Source organism: Candoia aspera, chromosome 8 (assembly GCF_035149785.1).
Source record: "Candoia aspera isolate rCanAsp1 chromosome 8, rCanAsp1.hap2, whole genome shotgun sequence".
Lineage (NCBI taxonomy): Eukaryota > Metazoa > Chordata > Lepidosauria > Squamata > Boidae > Candoia > Candoia aspera.
Genome location: NC_086160.1, coordinates 39,931,037 through 39,951,863, shown reverse-complemented (window position 1 = coordinate 39,951,863; position 20,827 = coordinate 39,931,037). Strand labels below are relative to the sequence as shown.

General features: G+C 35.0%; 1 protein-coding gene across 1 annotated transcript in view; it reads left to right on the top strand.

Moving 5' to 3' along the window:
• Positions 1-20,827, top strand: part of HHIP (hedgehog interacting protein) — an 85,378-nt gene that overhangs the window by 47,031 nt on the left and 17,520 nt on the right. Inside the window, exons 5-7 of the mRNA XM_063309781.1 lie at positions 16,900-17,051; positions 18,642-18,815; positions 19,927-20,070. Coding sequence (XP_063165851.1) covers positions 16,900-17,051; positions 18,642-18,815; positions 19,927-20,070 — 470 coding nt within the window. The remainder of the gene's footprint in view (positions 1-16,899; positions 17,052-18,641; positions 18,816-19,926; positions 20,071-20,827) is intronic.

Here is a 20,827-nt window from a genome sequence, read left to right as displayed (position 1 = left end):
TGGTACAAACCAGGATGACATCAAAAAGGCACTATGTGCATCATGATATCATTGGGCAAGTGACATGTACTACATGCATACCATTATGCATTTTGATTATTCATGGTTTGTGACAGGTGGAAGCCTATGGAATTTCCTAACCAATTTAATCCATACTTATGGCATATAGATAGATTCCAATTTATTATTCCTAAAAACATTAGTAGATCTGGGTTTGGATATTTACAACAGATCTTGAACTGTGTACTTCAAATCTTAATGACAACAAACCAAATCCATTTTTAATTTTGTCAATTTAAAAGCCTGTATCTTCGTTTATGAGGCAGGTTATCTAATTGCACCATCTTGTATGTTTCTATTTTCTAGTCCATAATAAGGCAATAATTTTTCTTCCTACTGAGGGTTGAAAACATATTTGACGACATGCAAGAGCCATCAAAAAGAGTATCGTAAAAAGATTATATACTCAACATTTAATTTGTTTTGTGGCAAAAATAATATTTGCTTGAGTGAATTAGCTCTAAATTATCATTGCTCAAAGATAATATGGCTTTCTCAGTTTGTAACAATGTTATCTACAATTGTTTTCCTTCAAAATACATGTGAGGAGCATAATTTACAGTACCACTCATTTTTAGAACTATTTCTGGTAGACTCAAGGAAAAAAGTTGCTCGTGACAAAAATCATGAATACAATTTGAATTGAGGAAATAAGTGTGGTGCAGCCACTAGGTAGCAATGACCATTCAGAATTGACATTCTTTCCTGGAAATTGTAGCATCAACTAATAATTTCATTGTAAACTTCATTTTTAATAAAAGGTAATCAGAAATAGCCTAAGGGGGAATGTTAGGAAATTAAAATCTATATGAATAGCACAGAGATTGCTTAAACATGCTGTTAAGTATGGAAATTCTGAATAAAAACTGGTACAATAAGCAATGTTGAATACTATATCTTATGTACAATAGGGACTGTAAATTTAAAATTAAGAACATGTTATACCTTATTAATCTAATTTGCAATATTGAGAATAATACATGATGAAATACTGAGTGCAGTCTTGTACCTATTTACTCAGATGTAGAACCTATTGAATCAAATGAAAATTTCTTCCAAGCAGATTGCTATCTTTATTAAGAAAGACTATTAAAAATGGAACCTCAAGAATGAGTGTTCTTTGAATAAACAAAGTATATACATCTGTTGTAATTGTCTGTGGTACAGCACCTTGAATATTGGATCAATATTTCAGAACCTGAGATTCAAATTCATAGGGGGGTGGGATTAGTTGTGCAGCATAGATCTGTTAGAAGCCCCAGTGTTATCATGCATCACGCCATGAACACACTCATACCCTAAACATTTTCAAGAAATCTACTGTACCTCTTCTCCAGTGTATAGTTTGCTACAAGCACACTCTATTTTTCTTTTCCCCTCCAAGTGATTTTCACTTAAGTTCCATTTTCCCCTAGCAAAACCTGGTCAATCTGGGACATCACTGAAAGCAAATATAACTAATTCAGTAAAAGGGCCCTGCTTATTAACCAAGTATTACTTTCTCTGTCCTCTATGACATCATGATATGACAAAACAGGGTTTGCTGCCAGGTAGGGTTACTGGACAACAAGCTATTTTTCAAAGGGAAAAATGATGGTGAAGCAACAGTTTGGGCTGCAAGCAGTAGTAAATCAGCATGAAATGATACCTTATGGATGGTTTTAAAAAATAGTTCAGCTTCTCTCAAAATTCCCTGGAATGTATTGGTCTAAGATCCAGTAGCTAAATATGCAGTTCAAATCAACTTGGATATCCTACAGTCAGAAGTCTAGTAATCAAATAATAATAGTTTTCATCAAACATTTGCTTAATATCCCTTAACCTCCTTCCTTCCCATACCAGAAAGGACTCATATTTTGGGACCACCCTTCTGTGGATGCTCTGGGACTTATAAATGCACTCCTAGTGGGTTGCACCTTTTCAACTCTTGACATAAAGAAGATAGTTTTTACTTAAAAGGTGGTTTTATTATACCTGAAGTATTGCTGAGGAAAAAGTGGAGCAAAAATGACAGAAAAAGAAAACGGTGATGGAAAACACCAAAACCAAATAACATTACAAGCATTGTAAGAAAAGACTGAACTTCAAAGTAGTTGACTTCATAACAAAATTGTACAATTTATCATTGGGAACACAGATGTTATTACTGGAAAGTAGCCAAAGTTTTACACAGGCTTTGAAAGGTACTGAAGATTATTGAGAGAGCTTGAGCAGTTAGACTCATAAAAGAGTAACTCTGAAAATTATTTACAGTTATAAAAAAAATGAAGCAAATCAATTCACAGAGCTGCTGAGTACAGTGAAATTCTGTTTTCATGTTTCTTTAATGCAATGTTTGTCTGAAAACATATGTAAATTTTTGGAAGTAGTATGCTATACTAAAACTAGTGGGATGCAGTTCTGAATAAACATTTATGCTCCATATGATTAATGAAATAAAAATATTAACCTACAATTTATCTTCAAAGGTCAAAGGCAATTAAACCTTTCAAACAATAAAGAAAAACCATATATCCTATATGAGCAAGGATGCAATCCTAGACATAGAAAAATGAAACAAACAATTTTTTAAAACCAAAATAGAATAGCCAGAAAATGAAGACCACTATAATTTTGAAACGATACAGAGGCAAAATGAGAATAAATAAGATTGATTAATTGATTGATTATCGTTATAAAGAATCATGGCATCTAAGGGTTGGAAGGGATCTTGGAGATAATCTAGTTCAACCCCACCCCACCCCCCGGTACTACAGCACTCAGATGGCCACCCATCCTCTGTTTACAATGGAAAGTCCACCACCTCCCATAGCAATCTGTTTCACTGATGAACAGCTCTTACCATTTAGATTTTTTTTTCTGATGTTCAACCAAATCTACCTTTTTGTAAATTAAACCCATTGGTTCTCGTCCTGTCTTCTAGAACAACTCTTCTATATAACATCTCTTTAGATATCCCCCACTTCTTGTCCAGGCTAAACATACTTAGTGCTTCCAACTATTCCTCATTGGTTTTTCCTTCCATACCTCTTATTATCTTGGTTGCTGTCCTATGCAATTTTTCAAGTTTATCAATGTCCTTCCTAAAACTAAGGGCCCAGAACTGGTCACAGTATTCTAGGTGCAGTCTGTCTAGAGCAGAATAGGGAGAAAAAATTACCTCTCTTGATTTTGACAGTTTACTTCTATTGATGCAGCCTAGGATGGGATTTGCTTTTCTGCAGCCGCATCACAATTCTGACTCATGTCTCGCTTGTGATCCACTCTTTTTTTTTCTGCATATACTGCTGCCCAGTGGGATCCAGCCCATCCACTCATGCCTTTGATTTTTCCTACCCAGATGTAGGACTTTGCATTTGTCCCCACTGAAATTCATCTTGCTAGTTTCTGCCCAGCATTGCAGCTTGTCAAGATTCTCCTGAATCTTGATGTTGTCCTGTAACATGTTTACTATTCCCACTATCTTTGTGTTGTACACAAATGTATTAATATGTTGAACAGTGCAGGACTTAAAACAGAGTCCTGTGATATATCATTTGACACTTCCTTCCAGCTTGAAATCTGTCATGGAAAATAAACTGTTTATCCCCACCTGAAAGATTTGCACATGTTTTATAACATCATAAGTATTTGTGTACTTGTTCCAGAAGTCTTAGGCTGATCCTGTTAAACTTAATGGGCAAATTCCAAAGATTTATTTATATTTTTATTTAAGTTCATACCAGAAGGATTTTGTTCTAGCTTCTGAACTATTAATTTTGTTTCTTAAAGCAGAACTCTTCTCCTAATCCGCCTTGCCTTGCCTTGCCTTGCCTTGCCTTGCCTTGCCTTGCCTTGCCTTGCCTTGCCTTGCCTTGCCTTGCCTTGCCCGCCTTCCTTCCTTCCTTCCTTCCTTCCTTCCTTCCTTCCTTCCTTCCTTCCTTCCTTCCTTTCCACCTAATAAGTCATTCTACATAGCATGGTCACTGAATATAGTCAACCATCATTGAGATTTTGCAGGAGGGAAGATTATTCTCAGCCTGAAGCTTTTTTCTTAAAGATACTTTACACTTTTGCAAACTTTTTCTTCCAAACTCTGATATTTTCTTGTTCTATGCTGATTGCAATTGTTTTGTTTCATAAGGATAACACAGAGTGAATTCTTAATATGTTTGTATAGTGTTGAATGAAAAAAAAAATTCTGAAAAGCAGTATAATTTTTATCAGTCATATGATATACATATAATACCCTTTGAGGATCAAAAGGTCCTCTTATGCTTGTGGAAAGTCTATACTATTCACAGAAGTGTTGTTGGGACTGTGCAGTAGAGCAGTATGTTAAACAATGGAAGCTAAATACAAAGGAGGTTCTACCACAGTTACATGCACAAGTGAAAGCACAGCTGTTTATCTAAAATTGGACTGTACTTTTTTCTGCATATATTTATGAAGTGGTTTAGTGATTTTTTTTCAAACTCATGTTATTCATATTTAGCACAATATTTTGTGCTAATTCACCACAATTCACCACACAAACACATTCATACACAGTTTGGGTTAAGTTTCATTTCATTTCCATACATATTTTTAAAATTAAATGCATGTAACATGCAGGCAAAATTATTCTTACTGGTCTGGCTCACTCCAAGCCTCCATCCTTACAATAACATTGTGGAATAGAATGAGAGATGGTGAAAGGCTCAAGGTGCCAATAATCATCACAGCTCATCAGGGACTGGAACAATGAAAGCAATGATAGTAGTTTGGCCACACAGAATTAAGGTGTCATGACCCCTACTCTCAGCATTTACTGAGTCAAAAGGAGAAAGGGCCAGCTGAGTCAGTTAAGTTTAAGTGGGATAGAGCCTTTAATTTATAAGACATTATTCACTTTCCATTGAATTGCCACACTGGATGTGCAACAGTTCTGGCCTGTTGTGTCCATGTGTGTTTCAGCAAAGATGGCTTAACATACAGCAGAGTTTTGTTAATGGAACAGATTCTATGCAGAAGGTATTATTTACAAGCAGGAAACATTTCTAAATATAACATGAAGTCTGAGCAATGGAAGGGTACATTGATGATGTCATATATTACAAATATTATTTGTACTTGCCAGTTTATTTCAAGGGAAACTGTAACAGTGACATCATAATGATGGCTGAGTTTTATTAGTGTTTTCCCTGTCCCTTTTTCTGAAATTTTAGGCTGTTGTAAAAGAAAACAGAATTTATTTATTTATTTATTTATTTATCTATCAAATTTGTCACCGCCCATCTCCTCCCACCAGGAGGACTCAAAATTCAAAATTTTGCCTCTGCTCTTGTCATTGGCTATAACTTACCACAGTTTTAACAGGAAATTGTGTTCCCTTTCATTAAAAAAAAGATAAAACTAAACTGAGGGACTAATAAAATGCAGTGAGGAAGATGAAGGAGAAATCTCTTAAAAGCGTGGTTTTGTTACTAAAATTCAGCTTGGGAGTCAGCATACTGGACCTGAGCCTTTTTCTGGGCCAGGTTTTTTTTTTACCAAAATATCTCCCGCTTGTTTTATTACTCTTAGGGAAAATGTAGTTTATGTTTCCCCCCATGGATGAAAAGGCAAATAAAATAAACAAGCAAACAAACAGTGGCATTATTTACATCACTAAAATGAATAAATAATAAATGGTGGAGGGTGTGTGTGTCTGCTTTTGTTTTTGCCTGAAAATGAAAGGATTACAGCCTAAGTTCTAGGCAAGCTTATTTGGACTCTATTTTTATCTATAATTATTATTTGCCTGTAACTGTATTTTTAGATATTGTATTTTATATATTGTACTTTTACTGTGTATTTATTGTTTTACTGATTATTGTTGTAAACTGCCCAGAGTCCCTCTGGTGGGAGGAGAAGGGTGGTGACAAATTTGATAAATAAAAATTTAGAAAGAATTCTGCAGCTGGATCACCCCCAGCTGAAAAGGTCTCTGATGTAACTGAATAGTGTTCTTAGAGGAATGTTCAGCTAAAGAACTTAAAATAGGGCTGAGTAACCTAAGGTCCTGGACTACAGATAGCCCCTGAATAACTCTTTTTGTGCCAAATGGAGTTCTCTTTGACTGCACAACTATGTGCTGTCAAACATCAGCCCAGCTTGTGTTTGGCTTCTTTACACTTGTTGTGATTGCCACATTGCCTATTGCCCTGACCTATTCAAACTATTGTATAGATCCCAGCCACAGGGTTAGCCCTTCTCCATCTTAAGGCAAAGACAAGATATTTGACCCAAAGCTCCTGTTTGCTGTTCCCGTTACATTTGCAAGCACTGTACCATGGAGGTTGGAACATGAGACATCAGCTCACTTCTCTATTGTCCCACACAGTTTAGACCCCTGTTAGTAGCTGAATTGATTAAAAGGTAATTTCTTATACTGTAATTATATCCTATTCTTGAACTGTAGTTGTTACCACACCTGAAATTACAACTAAGGTAAGTTGGAAGTACCAATAAGCTTAAAAAAACTTTTTCGCAAAGAGGATATCTTTTGTATATTGCTGACTAGATTATCCACCAGACAACCATCTTATGAAGAAAAATGTTTCTCCATGAAAATGATGAGTCAAGTAACAAAAAGCACCATGCCTTATTACTGATAGATTTCATTTTTGCCAATCCCTTAAACTTTGCAGATTACTAGTAAGATCAATATTAGACATCAATGAGCAATCCTGCATCACATTCTTATGAATCCAAATGCTTTACCATTTGTCTTTCTCTCAGGGAAATAGTCAACTTTAAGAGCACATGAATGGTCAGAATGTCCTAATAAACATCATTTGTAAGTCAGCAATGTGACATATACTAGTGGATTACTCAGACTCCATTTCAACTATTGTGTGCAGTTCTGAGCACTGCAGTTTAAGAAGAATTCAAGCAAACTGGAATATTCTCAGAGATGAACAGCAAGATGATCAGAGAACTAAAAACTAAATCCACTGAGGAGAGATTGGGAGAAGAAGACTGCAGGATGAAATATAATCTTAGAGATCCATAATACAGAAGCAGGCCATGATCTGGACATGGAATAATTATCTTAAATTACAAGAATGCAATACAATCCATTGGATGTTAGGAAAGCCATTCAATAATAAGAGTAGTTTGATAGCAAAATCAGATGCTGTGGGAGGTTATGAACTCTTCTTCGGTTGATACATTAACCCACAGACCAGACAATAGCTATTTGTTGGGGATAATTTAGTTTGGGTTCCTGTACTGAGCAGGGATCCCCTTCCAACACTATAGTTCTTTGTATGTAAATTTCTAAGTGATAAATACCAATGGATGTCTACATAAACTGCAATCTCAGCCCAAACAAAAAAAAGGTGTTACAAAGCATTTCAATGTAGATGATCATAATCTTTTTGATTTGACAGTTATCACAGTGGAGATGAAACAGGACTCAACTGTATTGCAATTAAGAGAAAACATCTGGATTTCATTTTATTTATTGATTTGATTTATACCCCACCTTTCTATTCTAGCAGCTTAGCTCCTTATTCAAGATGACTAATACATTTAAATAATAAAATATAAATGTTTTAAACATTAAAGTTGATATTAAAATAATGTAATACTTAAAAGCCTGCAGAAATGTAGGCATCTTTACTAATTTTTTAAACTCAAAGACAATAGGAGTCAAATGCAACTCTTGACGTGTCTTCCCTCACGTGTCTTCCCTTGCCTGGGAGCAATACAGGAGAAGCCCCTATCCAGTGGGCCAGGCCTCTGACATATTGGGCATCTTCACAATAGTCTCTTCTGAAGATCTTCCTACTGGGAGAGGAAGTCTGGCCATAAAACGTTTAGGACTTTAAAGCTCAGTTCCAATGCCTTAAATTGTACCTAGTATAGTCTTCCTGAAGGCATTGCAGCAGAGAGAAAGAGGAAGGACATGGGTGGAACAGAGGGAGGTAAAATAGAATATTTTGTCCTCCATATTCTTCAGAAAGGAAACTCTGAATCATATTACACTTCTCATTTTTAAAGTCAACTGGATCAAGTAGTGGAATAGTACAACTACCCATATAAAGGGCTTGGACAAATTATTGAATATTTTCACAAAGTTACAGTGCGTGAATCTATTGTACCTGTTCCACAGAACCTGAGAAATATACTATACAACATGGTAGAAGCTGTGTATTCTGAATTAGACAAAATGTTGGAGAACGCTATTACAGTACATGAAGGTACAAACTGAGTATCCGACATATTGATTGTACCAGAGAAAGATGCTAACAAAATCCTTCTTTGTTTTGATATGAAGGTGGTAAACAAGACATGCAAGGTGCACAGTTGCAAAGTACTGAGCAGGCAAGTAAAACTGGCATCAGAATCTCACCATTTGGCAGCTTTTAGAATGGGCTGTGGTGGTTATAAATTCTGTAAAATTTCATTTTGACTGTCAAGTGTCTTTGAGGCTTATCAGATGGCAATGGATTCTATTCTGAAGGCTCTTCCTGGTATTGTCTGGTATATTGATAAAATTGTCTATATGGTCATTGTTGAAGAGCTCTATGATAGACTGATGGTAGTTTTTGAGAGATTCTATAAAAGGGCTAAAACTAAATACAAAAGCAAGTGACATTTTGGTCTTGAAGATATTGTTGAAAAGTGTCTTATTCTATAATACTGATTCTGAAACTTACACTACAGTGTAATACTATGATGGTCATTGATTGCTATTTGTGACTTGTTCACAGGCTCTGTATTTCATAATTTATCTAGGAATACTATTGACTAGATCCTTACACTTATACTGTGATCTATTAAGCAACATGATATCCCACATTTTGTCTCACTGACCTGATAAACGCATACTGTTCAGGACTTGCTGGGTTAATTGTTTGTGACGTTTTCTTCAGGAAAGTATTAGTTGTTTCCAAAAGAGATGTGTGGTCAGCATAATGGGAGGCAGACAGACAGGCTGCTTATTATCAAGTAAGTGGCTGGACATGTATTTATTTATTTATTTAATCACTTTATATAGCTTCCCATCTCGAGAATGACTCTGGACGTCAAACAATAAATTTAGACATCTGAAACAAAAGTTGCAGTACTTATAAAGCATAGCTTGTCCAAAGAACCCATAACCTGGAGCGGGACCCTCTTTGTCCCACCAGAATTACCAGTGCCATTTGTTCATTTAGTGTCCCATGTGTAGCATGGACAGCAGGCCACTCTTTCTGGATTAATAATTTATTAATAATGTAGCCTGCATGTGAAATGAAGAAATTAAGTCTCAGTTTAGAATAGATGGTGTCTGGGCCTGTTTGTGCTGTTTTATGTTGTGTTTTTGTCATTTTTGTGTTGATTGTTTACTTTCTTCTGCATTTTAATCCTATATTAGCCATTAAGAGTAAGGCAGCCAAATAAATAAATAAGAGTATACTTATGATGGCATTTCCACAACATTAAATGACTGAAGTTATTGTTAACTAAAGTAAACTAAACAATTTGCCTCCATTAAAACAACTGTGGATTACATAATTTACTACTGGCTTAGCATTCAACATTTTAGCAAGGGAATCAAGCAAATTCAATTTAGTGCATTATTTTAGTAACATATATCTTCTTTAATTGTTGATATGAACTTTGTAAAAACAGAAACTCTATAAATCTCCTTTAAAAGTGCCATTAAAAAAAGTATGACCTTTATGTCACAACAATTTGTTGCATAACTGGCAAGGAAAATCACATGGTCAAAACCTCATATTTCTTTAAATTTATGATTGTTTCTTGGTGGTCTAAAACACTTTTATAAAAGTTCCTTTTCATAATAATAATATTACTAAGTTGTTTAAATGTTTGCTCTAATAAAGGTCAGGGTAAGTTCTTATTTAGATTTACAATGGGAACTATATACTGTAATACCAGATAGCAGCGAAACCTTAAGCAATGAAGTCAGGCACTTCAGTGTTATGTTTCATTCTAATGATGTGAAGATAATCTCTTTAGCTGCGTGACCACTATATTAGCTACAGTCCATTAAAAAATCTTTATGGAAACAAATTATATTATGTTATTCTATTTGTCATTAGTAATATTCTGATTGGTCAAAACCCCTAACCATTTCATTATTATCTTTTTATTTTTATTTTTATTGGCAGCCAAAGATGACAGTGTAGGATATCACAGTGTCCTGCTTTTTGACCATAGAATTAAATAAAACATCTACTTCTAGGGTATGTGGCATGAGGACCTTCTATTAGAGAAGCTATAGAAACCATTGTTTCTAGCACAATTTAAGAAACATAATCTTGTATTTTTATGCTATGATAAAAAAAAAATTGCAAATATGGTAGACAGTGTAATACAGTGTAGCACTATTGCGGAGAGGCCCATGGACCAACCTCTTCCAACTTCATTTTTTCTAGGGCATCACCAGTTAGAGTCTTTAGGATACAAGACCAAGTCCAAATCCCTACTCACCTATGAAGTTCACTGCTCTTTGACTAACTGCTCTCATCTAACTTAATCTTACCATAAGTTTGTCATATAAAATGGAGGCAGAGTTGGATGGACAGGAAGGACCATAGATACCACCATGAGTTCCCTAGAGAAACTCAAACCAATTTCATTAATAAGAAAAACAAATAATGGTACACATTAACATTATTTTTTAAGTTCAAATCCAAACTACTCCAACTGGCAAACTTGCCCCTTTCTGAATAACTTTTCCTAAATAAGAAAAACTGAAATCTAATCTGTAGCAGTGTAGCATCAAAGATAGTATCCTTTTTAAAGGGCAAAAACTGTAGTTAAAAAAGAGCTCATTAAATGTTGGTCTCCATCATATACTCCTGAATAACTGGGGAAAAACATGACCTCAGTTTAATAATTTGACACGAGTGAAACCAGAGGAAGAATGTTGTCAGCAAAGGTTATTTCATTAGTTATATCTCTTAAAAGTTCCACCCTAATGATGAATAAGTTACCTGGAATTAAGAACTGATCTGAAACATATGCTTTGCAAACTTTATCAATTATTTTCCTTTCTCATGACCACATGGATCTTTAACATATAAAGTAACTGAGATCAGTGTGACACTCATTGATTTTAACAACCATATTGTAGCACAATTAGTATGAACTACACCCCAACCCCAAATTACTATAACTATTTTATGTATGGGAACAATACTCCATAATTCTATTGCATTTAGTTTTATAGGTGCTTTCTAAATAGGCTCACATAATTAACATCTATTAAAGACAGAAAAATGAATGGCCTTGTTATGAATGAATAGAATATGGTAGCCATGATAGAAAAGGGGCATCTATGCCTGGAGCATATGGCATTAGCCAGATGTGTTATGTTTAAAACTACTAATACCAACAGAGGAATTGCATTTTCCAAGAAAGGTACATTGGTTTCTAAAGCTATTGGAATCATGAGATTATCAGGTTGGTATGTCTGATAAATAATTATCAGTCCACATGACTACACTGAATAGAGGGATGTTGTGCTATAGGTTCTCACTGAGGCACTGCTGACCTTGAGCTACAAGCAGAGTAGTGGTGCAGAGGATCCCAGATGTGGAACATAGCAGAGTCCACAAATATGCTGTGTTAGGGAATTATTTGAAGAGTTTCAGAGCAGGTGGGTACCCTAATCAAATTACTATAACTAATTATCATAAAGCATACATGTTATTAACAGTGTATCCTCAACAGTTCTCAAGGGCAGAGTTGAGAAGACTTCTGGTGACAGAGATTATGCCCTTAAAGTGATGGAGTGTCTGAATAGCTAGCCTCTGTTTTATTAAGTTGTGTTTTCTCTAGAAATTTTTGCAGCAGTGTAACAATGCCTTCTATCAATTTTTTTCCTGGATAATCAGGCAAATTTTATGTATGCCATTTTTTGTTCAACCAATTCTTTAACGTAACATTTACTGTAGCCCAATTATTCATGTGAACAAGCAGAATTTTCCATCAATTAACATTTGAGAGGTTTTTTTCTTATTCTTTCTCATTCCTACATATTCTAGAAAATTCTATGGTTTTTGTATTAGAATAATTTAAGTCTAAAAAGTCAAACTGACTTGTCATCTAGCTCCTACTAACTGATGCCAATATACCTCTGTGTGTAATTATTAGTATTTGTAATCATAAGAATTCCAAGATTGGAAGAACTTAGAACGCTGACCACCTCAAAACTACACTGGTGCAGTATGTAGCATTGTAACTCACTGCATCTTGGAGAGTGGATAGAGATTTATTCCTGATTTCATAGGTCATGAGGTCCGTTCCTACATATTGCAATGCCCCAAGGAATAAAATATAAAGTCATTGCACCACTCTAATCTAAATTATACATACAGTATGCCATATTCCATGGTTACATCTATACACAAAACTAATATGTAGGAACACTGACAGAAATGAAAGCCAAGGGAAGCAAGATCTCCATACACTCAATTACTAGGTCAAGATAGGCTTTGTTAGGAGCAATGATTGTCAAACAACACAAATGTACTAAATGATTAGCTAGATTTTAATCTTTTTCAAGCAGAATGTACCTCTGTACAATTTCAGTACCTGAGAAATGGTGAGCAGCTGTCTCCTTTCCAAGATGGACTGGTGGTATCACTGAAGAGCAGATCTCCATGGATGATGCGTATTTTTAATGTGAGCTGGCGATTTGAAGCCTTCCTGTAGACAATATGAAAGCTGCACGCTACCAACAATGACATTGTATACAATATATGGAGACCAGCCTTTGGTGTCATATTCAGCATGACATGGAGAGAGGAGAGGCTGCTTATCCATGCTCACATGTTGAACTGAACTTGAAATGTATCCTTTAATAGGGCTGTGGTATATTGTATATAACATTGTGTAGTAATGTTTTTTTTAAGAATCTAAAGGGTTTTGTCCTTGAAATGCCAGGATGTACATTATTCATGTGTAATTACAAGATACAGAAGGAAGAGGAGGAGGAAAATTCAAAGTGGACAAGCTTCAAATCCCTTGCACCTACATTATTTCTCTGGAATTTGTTAGATTTCATATCCTGAGAAGGGTTTATTGATTTTGCAAATTTTAGCCCATTGGGTTAAAAAAATACTAATATGTTATTTTCTTATCTAGTTAACGGGAGGGACAATTCTACTTTAAATGGGCAACTTCTACATACATCTGACTTGAATAAAACTGTTTTTTGAATCACAGATGAGGCTCCAGCCAAAGGAACACTTTTGTATTTCTTAGCCAAAGTAATACTACATTGTGATTAAACCATGAATTTCATTTCAGATTTTTCATAATCTGATTTTAAAGCAGAATTATCTCTTTTATATAATAATTTTATTAAATTTTTAAGTAAGAAAGAAAAAACTAACAGAAACTAATATTTAAGAAAAAGGGGAAAAGAAAAAGTAAAGAAAGGGAAAAAGCCAATAGTGCAGAAAAAAAGAGAAAAAAAGAAAGAAATTACTTCCAATTTTCTTTTACAATATTATAGGTACAAAATTAAATTGAACTCTTACTCTATGGTTACAACATAACTTTCATTTTTTCTATCATCTACTATTTTTTATAATCATCAAATCCATATATCATAAATTCATTTTTTTCTGTTTCACACAAAAAGTCCAGAAGGGGTTTCCAATCGGCATTAAAATTAACCAATGTCTTTTCTGTAATCAAGGCTGTCAATTTAGCCATCTCAGCAAGATCCATCATCTTCACCATCCACTCTTCCGTTGTGGGTAATGTCAAGTCTTTCCACTGTTGTGCATATAAAAGTCTTGCTGCTGTTATCATACAGTATGTAAAAACAAAGTTCCATGACTTTTTTCCAACTTTTTGTCAAGCAGTCCCCAAAGAAATATCTATGGCTTCACTTGTATATTACTCTTTAAAATCTTCTGAATTAATGCGTGTCTTTGAGTCCAAAATTTCTTAACCTTTTTACATGTCCGCCAAGCATGATAAAAAGTCCCCTCTTGCTGTTCACATTTCCAGCATACATTCGAAGTACCTTTATACATTTTCGACAATTTTTCCAGTGACAAATACCAATGATATATCATTTTATAAAAATGCTCTTTAAGATTATAACATAATGTAAATTTCAGTCCTTTCAACCACATATTCTCCCATGTTCCATTTGTATGTTACAACCAAAAATTTTAGCCCATTTTATCATACATTCTTTCACTTGTTCTTCTGTTTCAAATTTCAATAAAAGTGTATACATTTTAGCAATAACCTGTTCATCATTTGTACATAATTCAGTTTCAAATTCAGTCTTACACCATTCAGAACAAAAAGTCCTTTTATTTACTTTAAATCTTTCTAATATCTCAGTGTGTTCAGTGTTCTTCTGTATTAAATGTCACTGTTATTAATGGTTCTCACAAATTTTCATAGCACAAGGTGATATACATGCAAACAGTACTTAATTTCATTTAACCAATTGCACAATATGGTGTTCACTGATCCATTTTACATAAATACACATTCAAACTTGCCATAGTTTCTATACAAATAACTCAGTTTTCAACTTTTTCCCTAAAGAAAGGTAAAAGTTAATTTTAAAAATGGATTTTAATATCTTTCAAACTATATTTTCATACTTGAGAATTTATTATTTTTAACAGATTCAGCTTATCACTGCACTGTGGTCATGCTTTAAAAAAGAATTTAATTTTTAAACTGTGATGGAATCTATCTATCATCTATCTATATCTATCTATCCCATTAATTTAGCTATAGAAAAGTTAAGCTGCCAATAATTATAGCAGTATTTCCTATATTCAGAAATTTATAATACAAAAGGACTTGCTAGCTCTTTTTTGTTAAAAGAGTGCAACAGTTAACTTAAATGTTAATTAGATATTTGAACTTAAGCAGCTGTTTTCAGAAATTTTCAGGATGCCTTTCCTGGAAATTAGCAAAATGAATGTAAGATCATAGCAAAAACAAAGAATCAATAAAGTGTATATAAATCATATAAAAATTGATCCAATGAAAGACAATTCAGAATAATTACAGTTCAGCTTGTTATTGTTCCATTATGCTCTTTGGGGGGAATCTGGCTTCAGAATTCCTAGTAACTTAGAAGCTGCTCTGCAATAGTTTTGTTTATGAATTTTAAAAAAAGGGATGGATGGTTTTGGAAACCTTTCATCCTGGATGCTGCTAATTGGAGAAGTACTTATCAGGCTATTGAAAGTGCCGTCTAGTGAGCTCTGGCTGGGATCCAAAGAGCAATGAAACCCTGAGAATGAACCTACATGCTGCCATACAAGCCTCACCTAAAATTCAATGGAAATTTGGGAATGGTCTCTGATGGTGGCCTCTAGTGTAGCATAACAAGGGGGAATTGAGAGGGGGAGAACAGAAGAGAATAGTGGAAGGACTTCCATGTGCCTAAGTGACTTTCTATATCTTGGTCCTGTCCTTAGTTTCAACTAAGTAGCTTAATTTTACAGGATGGTTCTTCAGCAATATTGTACAATATGGTCCAAAATAATATTTCCATTTTCTATTAAATAAACTCTGGAATTCTATTGGACACATTGAAAAGACAACTGATTCATTCCTCTTTGTCATGCAGCAGAAAAGGGAAGGAGGGAGAGCACATAGACTTTATTCAATCTCCTTTCTGCCCATATGCATAATAAAACATTATTTAGCCTCACATTTAATTTTTACATCCAAAGCTTGATCCAGAGTTACTTAGAGTGAATCCATTAAAATCAACAGGACACAAACTAGTTATGACTGAATTAACTCCCACTGGGCATGTACAGTAGTTTAATTAATATGACTCTCTGGAACTGGGCCGTAAACTTTCTATGATTATGAAAACATGATTATATCATCAGCACATTTTCTAAAAGTGCAAGAATACTTGTATGGGGAGGAGAGTTTCTGATTATTGTAGTTCCTAACTCTGAACTAACCCTTTCTGCCTTTTCTCTTTTTTATTTTTTAGGGAGAATTGTCTTTCTGTATTCTGTTGTTGACATTTGTATTGTCACAGTATGTGAAACTGATGCTAAACATATAACTATACTAATCTGTGTGGCATACATAAATAATGAAAGAAATATGTTTGGGCATTTTCTATTTTTTTTCCTGAAATAATAAAAAGCTGTACACTATAGGCCCCCATACAAAGTGATGCTTTTATGCAGTGAGACTGGAGTCTGCTTATTACCTACAGTATGCTTGCTAGCTCTGATGAACAGACCACCATAGTTGTGACAAGTGATGTAGCTGCCTCCAGGGTAAAACAAAGCTTTACATATTACACAAGTAATTTAACTGTTTTCTAAACAGATTACCAAGACAGTGGGAGTTGGCACTGTATTTTAAAGCCTGGATACTTAAAGTGACTGCTGATTATAGACCTTTTGATTTGCCTTCTGCATACAACAAGCAACCAAGTAATCCAGTAAAGAATGCTCACGAGCACTTAAACTTGTCTTCATGGCTTCCCATAGATTACACTCAAAAATCACCCCATAAAAGTGGAGTAAAGAGGCCTGTGTACTGATAACAAAACAGTTGTCTTGTTCCAAGTCTCAAGAAACATCCCTGACCCCGTCACCCAGTCCAGAAGTGTTTTATAATCCTTTTCCCCCCCATAGACAGAAAAGGAAAAAAAGAGCTGGGCAAAGATTCCTCACAAGGAAGGAAGGAAGGAAGGAAGGAAGGAAGGAAGGAAGGAAGGAAGGAAGGAAGGAAGGAAGGAAGGAAGGAAGGAAGGAAAGAAACTAACTTGGGTGGGGGTGGGGTGGGGCTTCTTAAACACAATAAGGAACATAATTAACTTCACAATTCTTTGTGTTTTTCATCTGAATACAGGGTGGAGATGAAAGAGGGCTCCTAAGTCTTGCATTCCATCCCAATTACAAAAAAAATGGGAAGCTGTATGTGTCCTATACCACCAACCAAGAGCGATGGGCTATTGGGCCTCATGACCATATTCTTCGGATAGTAGAATACACTGTGTCCAGGTGTGAATTCTATATACAATCTCTGCAGTATTTCCTAGTGTGTAGTATGCTTTAAATTATTTGTGCCACTTTATTGGTCTCTTAAATCCTTAAATCCTAAAACTTTTGTATCTGTTACTTTCCAAGAAGGAACCTTGTGATTGACAAAGGATACATATAGATGCTATGCTATGCTATGCAGTATATATAATATATACTATATTATGTATTATAATATAATCCAAGCTAAATTTCAGACAAGTAAGGTTGAGACTAGTAGCAATTACACTTACTTTTTTCTGTTCTGTATTTATTCAATTATTCTCCTGTATATATTCTGATTACTAGATAGTTCTGTTATAATATAAAATTCTGATATCCCACTGTATTTGGAATTAAATGATTGCTTACATATTGAGGAATAAACAAACTAATTGGGAGACATACATGCACAGAATAACTAACACATTACAGGTAGTCCTTGCTTAACAACCATTTGTTTAGTGAGAGTTTGGTGCTGGAAAAATCAGTTTATGACTGGTCCTCACACTTAAGACAGTTGTGGGGTCCCCATGGTCATGTGATCATAATCTGGGCGCTTGGCAACCGGTTCACATTTATGATGGTCATAGCATCCCAGGGTCACGTGATCACCATTTTTGACCTTCCTGGCCAGCTTCTGGCAAACAAAATCAATGGGGAACCATGTGATTTGCTTAATGACCATGTGGTTTGCTTAACAACTGCAGTGATTTGCTTAACAGCCACTGCAAAAAAGCTTGTAAAATCGGGTTGGATTTGCTTAATGACTGCTTCACTTGGCAACCAAAATTCCAGTCCCAATTGTGGTTGTTAAGTGAGGACTACCTGTACTTTCTTTTTCAGGCTGTCAATAACATTAACAGGCAAAAATAGCCTCAGCCCTTATGGTGATTTCTGAAATCCTATACCCTGCTCATGCCCATTTTCTTTAGCAGGACATGTGGAATGTCGGCCTTACACTAGGATTGCAACCATATTGACTGGTTTCTGGTGTCCCTCAGGATGTTTTATCTGTTATAGTATGTTTTTTTATAGGTTCCCTCTGGGAAGTGGTTTTGTTGCCTATCCTTCTAAGCAATCATTAGTGACCACTCTAAAATTAATTCCTCATTGTATACGACTCTATGTATTGTTTGTTTTTGATTTGACCTACCTTCAAAGACTTTAGGTAGTACTTATAATCTGTCCCACACACCAAGCACTATTTTACATTCATAACAACTCTATAATATGTAATCTGACACGGCAGCCTAGTATTGTGCCATAAGCTTCAGAGGCTGCCTGAAAATATTAACTTGAATTCCTCCCATGTTAGTCAGGATCTCCTCCTTGATCTACTGTACCTCCTAAAAATTCAGATTCATTCAAGCTGCAAACTCTTGCAAAAACGAAGGCAAAGCAACAAAAGCCCTGAATCCATTTGCTATATGGCAAGCAAATTTTCATATTGATCTCTGACATTCTGAGATATTTAAAGAGTATTTTAGAGGATAAAGGCAAAAGTTTTATGCCTACTTTGAAGTTAAATATATTATTGGGATTCATTCTTTTTTTCCTTCTTTATTGCAGGAAAAATCCACACCAGGTTGATACGAGGACTGCAAGAAGTTTTCTAGAAGTTGCAGAACTACACAGAAAACATCTTGGAGGACAGCTGTTCTTTGGTGCTGATGGTTTTTTATACATATTCCTGGGTGATGGAATGATCACAATAGATGATATGGAAGAGATGGATGGTCTGAGGTATAAGAATTTCCAGTACTTAAAACCTTATTTTCGCATTTTTAAAATTTCCACCCAAAAGAATTCTGCTCTTAAAATATAAGTAATTACCACTCCATACTTCATTAATTTCTTATCACTTTACTGAATGAAAGAGAAATCAAGATTTGTCCCCATGACAATAATCCATAATAAATACATTTGGTTGATAAAATTGTACTATTTATTATCTATTACTCTTTGCCATAATCTGCTTTAAATCTGCTTTAAAATAAATAGCAAAAATATGTCCAGTAAAAATTAAAGGACAATCACATTGAGGTTCTTAACTTTTCAGAAACAAACTTTACTCTAAATCAGGGTTTCCCAAACTGTGAGGGCTACCTCCCTTGGGGAGGTGCAGACAAAGTCCAGGGGAGGTGTGAAAAACCTTTTAGTTACATTGTTGCAATAAATCCACCTTTCCCAAAGTTTAATTGTATTGTTTTCATTGTTTATTTGTGCTCATTTTGGTGTTTGGATTTTTAAGGGAGGTGTGTACTTTCAGATTACACTAAAGAGAGATGTGATGACAAAAAGTTTAGGAACCCCTGCTTTAAATTCTATTCAACACTTCCAAATAGGATTAAAATAAAGATATAGAAAGAAATTAATGTGTGTGCATATACAGTATATGTAATATCCATACAGATAGTATTTACATATGCTTGAAATCAAACAAATTAGACATGGAGTCCAGAAAGATACAGTGAATCTAACTATATATTATTTGAATGTAATCAGAAAGCCAAAAAGATGGTATGGTGCACTAGTAGGATTCTAAATTTTTGAATATTCCATTCTTAGCAGCATCTGCTGGCTCTCATTGTTTTTGTTATTCTACGAAAATGAAGGCCTCACCAATTTTGGACTGCATGTAACATCCCAATGCATGCAGGCAATGGGCAGGGCTTGTGTCACAATGCCACAGTGCTGTTTGCATCACTCTGACTTCCCTTGCCGCACCCTCACAGATGCCATGGTCCCTTCTTAAAGGTTCTCTAACACAGTGACTACTGCTTTAGAACAGAACGTAGAAGCCAAAATGCTTCTGCCTTTAAAAATAAACTATCTTGTCCTCCACCTTTCTCAGTGATTTTACAGGTTCGGTACTGCGCTTGGATGTAGACACTGATTTCTGCCATGTGCCTTATTCCATACCACAGTCTAACCCACACTTTAACAGCACTAATCAGCCTCCTGAAATTTTTGCCCATGGACTCCATAATCCAGGCAGGTACGCAAAATACTTTTTTTTCTTTTTCTAACACAGTTTTTAAAACTCAAAGCAGTATGGGAAATAATATGGGAGAAAAAAGAAGCTAAACAAATATAGCCCAAAGTAGCTCTTTCTTCATGAAAATTTTATTGATATATATTTGGAATCTTGTTTTACCACTGGGAAAAAGGATTTATAAATGTGTTGAATTAGAAAGATTAATCTGACACATGCACAGTTTTGAAGGTATATAAATAAACTCCTTGCTCTCGTATAAAGCTGAGCCCTGCAGTCTTCATGGCCATCAAGAACTATCTTGATATATAGCTATAAATAACTTTATGCACAAAGAGAAAATTAGCATTATTATTTCCAAGGAATTTTAAAACAAACTTTGCTCACATTAATAAACTGGTTTGTAATCTTGTGTGATTCTCTCTTTTATAGGTTTTGACAGTTTGAAAATCCAAAAGATTATGATTTGGATTTTAGTGAAATTTAGGGGCAATCTACACATTACACATGTAGGAAAACTATTTTAAAAGACAAGCAGCTTCAGGAAGGAGGGAAATGGCAAAAAGTCAGCCCACTTAGTGAAATCACTGTCAGCATGTGATATAGAAAGAGAAATCAATGCATGCCATTAGACACCTGGACCATACAAGTATTGTCAGCCTGGGAAGAACAAACATTGATATCACTGATACTAGCAGAGGTGCATCTTAACATTAGTGACAGCCCTACCTTAACTATCATGCCCATATGCTTAAAAGCA